The sequence below is a fragment of the Lotus japonicus genome, chromosome 2 (assembly GCF_012489685.1).
Source record: "Lotus japonicus ecotype B-129 chromosome 2, LjGifu_v1.2".
NCBI lineage: Eukaryota > Viridiplantae > Streptophyta > Magnoliopsida > Fabales > Fabaceae > Lotus > Lotus japonicus.
Window position 1 is genome coordinate 66,070,671 of NC_080042.1, and position 8,725 is coordinate 66,079,395.

The following is an 8,725-nucleotide window of genomic DNA, read 5'->3' on the forward strand; positions in this document are numbered from 1 at the left end:
CTCCATCACCGTCGTCGTTGTTAATCTTTTTTCTGCTACTAAACGCACTTTAGAGGTGCGTGACTCACACACTTTAAAGTGTAAATTTAACGCACGTTTAACGTGTGTTTAGCTGCAAATTTCAACAAAACTGATATCAGATGATTTTTAAGAATTATGAGACCACCAAGTAAATCAAGATAGAATATTTAGAGATTTATGGTGGAATAATTTTTTTTTAAATTCAAAATAATATATCAGATGAAGGAATTTGGCTAAACTGCAACAGCTTAGGACCAAAGGTACCAAGAGACCAATTACTTTATTTTTTCTTTAACTTTGTAGTTGGTCGACTTCACATTCGAGACAAAAAATTGTCAAATTTTCTAAACCGCTATGCTCCTGATTGTGATGCGACTTCTATTAGGTGTAGGAATTTGGAGATTCTGACTGCATATTTGAGCTCAGAATTTTCCTATTACTTTAACCAAAAAGTGGCATTCCAAGATTCCTTCCATAAATTAAACAGAAAAAAAGAGAAAGAAATAGGTGCGTTCCGCCCGCACTTTGAAAGTGCGACCATAACGCACTTTCAAATTGTGAGCAAAAACAAATTTATAAGGGGCATTTTCGAATTTTACGAATTTAACAGGGTATGAGTAGTGGGAGGGTTAGAAATAACAACTCTCAAACTGTTTTCATGTTGAGCAAGCTGAAATCATAAATTGACATAAAAAATATATCTTTATATTCAATATTACTTTATGTTCAAAAAAAACATTACTTTATTTGTACAAAAATATCAATATGATATAGATTTAAAAATAATTATCACATTAATATATTAATTTTTTTTGTTTTTCTTCTAATATTTATTTTTCTATTTGCTTATTATCTTAAAAAACATATTATTAAATATAATACTATAATAAATTAAATTATATTTATATTTCATAAAACAAATTTATACTTCTCTAAATTAATAAAATATTTCACAACCAGCTAAAAGAAATATTAATGTGATACCGACAGTCTAAAGCGTCGTTATTCACAAATTACCAACGGAAATGCCCTGTCGGTGGTTTGGTAGTAAAGTGACACCGCCTAAAAATTCATGCAAGCATACCGATGGTCTATGTTGTTGGTGGTCTTCGTGCTTAAATATCTCGCTAGATTATTGACAACCAAGCCGTCAATAAATGTCGCGCTTAATTTTCCCGCCAGTTTACCCATGGATTTAGCCGACAATTTCACTTTTTTACTTATAAGTGAAAACTTATAAGAGATGTGACCTATAAACTCAATGTCTTAAGGTTTTGGGTAAAGATGTGGTCTTCAAATCTATTGGTAGTTTTCGATGTTGGCAATGGGCTCCCCATGTCTCCCCAAACATGTGGTATTAGAGCTGATGATTGATGTGGCCACGGTTACGATTCCTTGTATCGAAAGCCTTCATGTCTTCATAGCGGTGAGGTCAGGGGGCATGTTCTAATGGCGAGATGAAGCGAACGACGATGCAAGTGAGGATAGCTTCCGCAGAGCGGAAATATAATGATGTGGTGGTGACTCACACTTGAAGAGAAGAATATTGAAAATTCAAGTGTGAGTTGGAGTCTCACATTGATTAAATATGGATGATGTGAGCATCAAAGCAAAAGGAGCTTGACACCATTGAATCAAGTGTTGAAAGACTACATATGAAAAATGAATCCCCATGTGATAAGGGACTCGGGAACTGAACGAAGTTAGCGCAAGGTGTAACATCCCGATCTGACGACTGGCCTCACCGTAACAACACGAGTCTTTTCAGCGCGCTTTGTCCTCACTTGCGCACTTCCCGAGAAAAATTCCCAGGAGGTCACTCATCCCAATATTGCTCCAAGGCAAGCACACTTAACCATGGAGTTTTTATGAGTTAGGCTCCCGAAAAGAAGTTGCAACTTGTTGTCATGAGTAGTACCAATCAAATCTTTTATGCCCTCCTCAACTGTATAGTCCATCCCTATCCAGTCTCAGAATACCTCTTGTTCAGGTGTGAGATCGGTTCATTCATGTGCCCCTCCGCCTAGAAGCCTGCCAGGAGCCGCTCCTTGTCCGTGCCTCACTGCACCGGCGATCACTCCCCGCCCTTGTCGGCCCCGGGCGTCACACAAGGGGCTGAAATGAAAAAAAAAAGGGCAGGTAGCATTCGATAAGCAAGTTTGGCAAACTAGGACCAGGTACTAGGTTGATGGCATTTAGAATACTCCTCATTGGGGACTTTATAAGAGATGCAACCTATAAACACAATACCTTAATATTTTGGGTGTAAAGATATAGTGTTCTATTGGTGACCTTTCGTGTTTCCCTACAACAAAGGATCCACTCATAGCATTAAATATGTTCAAAGAAATTCCATGCAAAATCTGACATTCAGATTCAGATTTCATCAGGTCAAAATTTCGGCGGTTTGATTTTTCTAGTTGCAACCATTTCATACAAGGATTACAAATATTGTGGTCCAAAGACCAAATCAACTGTGAGAGTTGAATTGAACCAATGAGAATTTTCTTGTCATCATAAATTGAAATAAAAATAAGGATTCACAGCCAAAAAGAGTCATACTGAAAAGTTAAACTTCCTCAAAGCTAATTAATTAACAGATATTACACAATTTCCACACCATTATCCCAATAAACCATGTAATTCTCCTACACTGACATCAACCTTAAAAAAAAAATACATCAGGCAACAAAAGGAAATAGGCCACTAATTCAAAAGTACAAACATTGATTAATTAACATATACCACACTATTTTCACAGCACTGCCCAAAAAACCATACAATACTCCTACACTGACATCAACATTCAGAACAGATTCATACAAATATGGTGACAAGTTGACTGAAATTGAGACTAACTACAGAACAAGCTAAGGCATATCTAGATTTTGAGTGAGGCCAAAACCCAGAACACCCTTAATCAGATCAATTAATTGAAGGTGTGCAGTGAGCTGAGGAAAATGGCCAACAGTGTCTATCACCTCCAATGTAACTTTCCCTTTAATTTTCTTCTCCATGTAAAGTGCTACACTATATGGAACAACCATGTCATTAGAGGACTGAATGATGGTGCATGCTGTTTCAACTTTCTCAAGTATATCTCTGTAGTCACAACAGAACACAGTTTTGGCTAAGGACACTGGAACTTCACCTCTCATTCTTTTCAAGCACTCTCTGAATTTGTTCACTGAGGGCTCATCATTTGGATCCACTACTAGTGAGGAGAAAGCCGAAGCCCAGTTTTCATAGTTGGACTCTATGTTAACCAATAATTGCTCAATGTCTGAGCTTGTGAAACCCCCCTCATAGTCATCTGTATTTATGTACCTGTATGTTTTGGCAATAAGTTAGAATGCATCATTTGTGTTCTTGAGAATTATAGATGGAATAATATTAAGATAAGGCCCTAGTTTAAGTTAATTATTTAGAAACCAAGGTGAGATTGCATCAATAAATTAATAATAGGTATGGTGTGTATTCAATTCTCGTTATAGATTTGAGGGCTTTGTTGGTAGGTGTTTCTTTAAGAACTTATATGAATGACTTATAGTTTTAGAGACATGTCTTGACTTGTGGTAGTTATCAAAACTGAACCCTCCAAACTTTTGCTCTAAAAAGTATGTGCTACTTGAACCATCTCCTATATATAGTGGTTGTTTTAGGCACCAAGAAACAAAATATTAGTAGTAAACAATGCCCTGAAATTTAAATAAACCGAAGATAGGGAAGGAACATAAAATTTAATAATATGCTGACAGAATATTTTTTCATTGATAAATGGAACTGATTGGCCGGCTACTGGGTGGTTCAAATTTGAAAAGGAGCAATCTTCCAATCAGAGGTTATCAAAAGTGTTTGTGATGGGAATTAAAGTCAGCAAAGTGGGAGCAGAAAGTGAAGTTTTGTTGTTTTTCTCTGCTTATTCTATTATTTCGTATTTTTGTGGATGAGAACCAGGTGCATCAAACCCACCATGCTGAAAAGCACAGTTTTAACTCCTTCACCCAATCTTGTTGAGACCAGTGACCACATGTTTTGGTTGGTTCATCTTTTTTTATTTGATAAAGATAGGTAGAGATCTATATACCTCAAATGAGATTGAGATAGAAATTAAGGGAAGTGAAAGTTGTGATATGCGATGTGATTAGATGCGGTAAGAAAAGATAGATCGAAAAATGAGTGGACTAAATTAGAGTTGAAGTTTTTTTTTTTGTACATCTGAAAGATAAATTGCACCTGCTATGAATTGATTTTTGGATTTCCCTACCCAACTCGTGTGTCCCACGACTCCTACCACTTAAGCTATCTTACGGGACAGAATTGAGGTATTGAAAACTCAGGATTTAAAAGAAAATTGGTATCTTGGTTCATTTTAAAAGAGAAAAACATTAATTATTTAGTATGTGTTATATTGTTATCTCTTTCTTTTCCAAGTCAAAACATACCTTTACATTTACTGTTTCTACTATCTTTTTTCATCATCAATCTCTTCCTATCGCACTCTTTTTTCCAACATATTACTATTTTTTTTCTCAGTCTTGTATTTAAGTTTCTCTTAGAGTGTGGATATAATTAGTATATGAAGTGGCCCAACAGATTAGGTGTGTGGCACTGTGGGACGGTGTTGATTAGTTATTGTCTGTTTTCCATCACAACTGTATAATATAGATTCCTATTAAAGGTAGTTCTTGTGTGAATATAAAGTGTTTGCAAAGGCAATGGAAAGCTAAACTATATAAAAAATTTGGGTAAATTTTACTGAATCCTTTAAGGTTTATTATTCTTATTATACTTTCTCTATTCTACATTCACAATATATTAACCATCTTTTATTTTATTAAAAGCATTGCACTATTTTCTTTAAGATTTATTATTATTGCATCGATTGACCTCCCACAAAATTAATTAGTACGACACTTAACAACATTCTATTATTTTAAATAATATATAAATGATGGGAGATCAATGCATTTTATAAAATAGAAGGTCAGTATGACGTTAACTTCCCCAAAAACTATGATAAAAAGTACATACAAACCGATGGCTAGGTAGAATTTTGGAGAGAAAAAAATATTCGAAGTTCACTATAAAACAAGACTATACAGCTCAATGAGGGAACTTTCATGAAGTATCTATCCGAGAGTTTAAGTTATTGAATGAACAAATATAATTGGTTCCTATTATATTTATAACCCGCTTTGGTACATACAAATACAAAGAGTTGACATCGCACAACCCTTTACTTAGGGCTGAAATTCAACTTTACCAATATTAAATTATAGAATTATCTTAATATTAATTGAAGATAGGAATAAACGATGAAAAATGCATGCAACAGTAGAGTTTCTTCTTTTCATCATCTGAATCAAGATTTCAAATTAGCCAACAAAAAACAAATTCTCCAGACTTCTTTACTGACAAAAGGAGGAAGTTTCTTAACAAAATCAAATGATAAAGAGCCCAAAAGAACACCAACTTATTTTGGAAAATTTCAAAGAACCCTCCAAGTAACTATTATAAGAACAGGATTCACATGCTCTAGGAAAAACATGCAAATCCCTTTATCGGGTAAGCCACGCAGAAGTCTAATCTAATATATATACTTCACGCTTGAGATGTCCAGTGTGATCGATTTGAGTGTGATAAGTGTGTTAAGATCTCACAGTTACTGGAGATATAAAAATAAGTTGTTATATATTGTAGCACAATTCTCATCTTTGAACACTACCTTTAGATAAAATTGGACTAACTCGAATAGAGAGCGCGATCTGTTAGGGAGACATGAGGAATCCATGGACCAAAAAAAAGACAAGACACCAATAGAATCTAAAGTCATATATATCGTTATCCGAAATTCTAACGCGTTTGGTATATGAGTCACATTTCTTATAAATTTTCACAATATAAATCTAACTCAAACTAAAATCCTCAACACGACAAAGATAGAAAAAGACACATACAACGGAGATAGAAAGAAGAGTATACCTGGGAGAAGCACCAAGGAGAATCAACCTCTTAAAGAGCTGAGGTCTTTGAATGGAAGCTAAGCAACCGATCATTCCAGACATGGAATGACCAACAAAGGTGACATCTTTGAGGTCCATCTGATCCATGAGAGCGAGCAAGTCATCTGCAAAAGCTTCCAAAGAAGAGTACTTGACAGGATCATACAGGCTCTCATCTTCAACAGCTCCTGAAAAAGCCCAATCAAAAACAACAACTCTGTAGTTTTCAACAAAGAAGGGGGTGATTTTGTCCCAAATGGACTTGTCTGTTCCATACCCATGAGCAAAAACTAGTGTTTCTGTTCCTAATCCTTCGATTTTAGCATTAAGAGAAGATGAAAGGCACTTTTTTTGAAGTGTGATTGGGTTGACGTTGGGTTCCATGAGAAGGAGAAGTGAAGCAGAAACTGCAGCTAAGAGAGCCAAACAGAGTTTTAATGGTGTGGTTTTTTAATTTTATTACTGCCTTAAGTCTTGGCTCCTATTTATAGCCAAAAGAATGGTCTCTTATGACAAAAAGACATGTAAGATATTAGTGGGGATGGAAGCAAAATTGTGCTAGCATCTCATCAATAGGCATGTGCTCATCTAGCTAGATTGGTTTGGATTATGTTGATCTGATTTTGGTGTCCCCTTCAATCCTTGTATATATAGCTGTCATCAATTTTCAAAACCAAAGACCGAACTATACAAGTAGCAAAAAAAAAAGACCGAACTATAAATTTTCAATTTGATTTTTTTTCCTAAGACCTATGTATCCTTTATATGAGACAATTTTGATCGAGCCGGAAACATTTTCTCGTGAAGCTAGACCTCTCAGTAAAAAATTTAACATACACAATATTTAAATCTGAGATTCCTATATACTACCGGAACAAATTATTCATTGATTAGTTTGTTCCTTCAAAGATACAGGAAGTTGTCACTTTAGTTTATAAGGTATTTCCCCCAAATTAATTTTTTAAATATTGAAGTTAATTACCATGCTAATTTTGTAGAAATTTTTTACCATTTATCATCAAATTCATTTCTTGTGTCACTATTTAGTCCTCTGGGTAGAAATTTTTTGTGACAATCATATATATATAAACGCCATTTCTAAATTACCCATGAGGGTGATTTAAACCCACCAATGGGCTAGTGAAATTATTTATAAAAAATAAGGAAAAATATTATAAAAATATTTACTCATCACTTATTTTAAATTTTATTAGTCAATTTATGATGGGTTAAATCACCTTCATGCAAGAGCGCATCTTAAGGGTTTATACGGGTCACGATCTCAAGAATTTTAATTTAATGTCCTATTATAATCTTTTTTATATAATAAATTTTTATTTAGTATTACTTTGTGGTTTCTATTTGTCTTTTTAATTATTAATTTTTTTAAAATTATTTTTAATTATTATTGTTGGTGATTGCCTGTATTCTTTGCTTGAGAGTGCTGCTCTCATACTTTTTCTAATATATTTGTAGCTTTCTAAAAAAAATTCTTCTTAGTTCTGCGTGCCTCAATAATTTTGTAGATTTTTTTAATCATATCTTTTAGTCTAGACCCGCCAACGAAAAAAATTCTAAATACGCCAATGTTCTCCTAGATTATTTAGACAATCACATTTAAAAGATTTAATTGGTTGATAAAAATTTAGTTGGATAACAAGGTGTCCACACTTTTTTTATTACTATTTTGATAATCAAAATTTTGAGAAGACTAATGTGACAGCATCTTAAACACTGATCGAGATGAAAAACTCTAAAAATTATAACATAGTTATGCATAACTTTATTTTTTTTTGAAAGATATGCATAACTTTATTAGTATAAAGATAATATTATCATCATAAGATAATACTTAAATAATGAATACTTAATTTTGAAAAAGTGTTATAGATTTTAAAATTATATTACATGGGTTGGAAAAGAGTCAAAGAACTAACTGAAAAAAAAAATCCGAAGAACTTGAAAATAAGTGATGTCTTATTTTTAACATTCAAAGTTAACCTCAATTCGAATCCACTGAAGTTTTAGGTTGTGTTTAGTTTCCAAATTAACAATTAGCATCAACAAATACATTGTACATATGACATTGTTTGACGAAATATTCTTATGTAACCTAGGAAAAGCATAAAAACTTTATAACAACAAACAAATTAACGTATATCACTGAATTAAATTAATATAATCTTATAGTAAAATATGAATATAATTTTAACTATATGTAGGAAAAGAGGTTGTCTAAATGACCCATGATAAAGTTTGGGTTAAATAACCCACCATCCAATCACATTGAAGATAAGTGAGTTGGAATTTCTATATTTTATTTATTAATTTATTTCCAACTCATTTATCTCCAATGTAATTGGATGGTGAGTTATTTAACCCAAACTTTATCATGAGTTATTTAGACACCCCGTAGGAAAATTGATGATTTGCTGTCAGCCGCTTCATTTGTCCCCACATAAGGGAGAAAAGAAAGAAAGAGATATTAGTGTCCAGAATTTATAATAACTTAATTAAATAAAACAGTCCTAATCTTTTTTAATCATCAACCTCTAATCCCACGCCACATATATTATAAGTGGTCGTTAACCAACGCGCAAGGTTAGTGGGGAAAGAATAAAAAAAAATATTTAAAAAATATAATATTACATATATTAATGGTAACATAAAAAATAATTTATTTAAAATTTTATATTTTC

At 33.2% G+C, this 8,725-nt stretch overlaps 1 protein-coding gene across 1 annotated transcript; it reads right to left on the reverse strand.

Annotated features, from left to right (window-relative positions):
• Positions 1-2,583: 2,583 nt before the first annotated feature.
• On the reverse strand, positions 2,584-6,640 carry LOC130738928 (strigolactone esterase D14). Its single transcript, XM_057591112.1, has 2 exons — positions 6,007-6,640; positions 2,584-3,348 (listed from the first exon to the last, which is right to left on the reverse strand). The coding sequence occupies exons 1-2, from the start codon at positions 6,408-6,410 to the stop codon at positions 2,892-2,894; spliced, it is 861 nt and encodes a 286-aa protein (XP_057447095.1). The 5' UTR covers positions 6,411-6,640; the 3' UTR covers positions 2,584-2,891.
• Between the last annotated feature and the right edge of the window lie 2,085 nt (positions 6,641-8,725).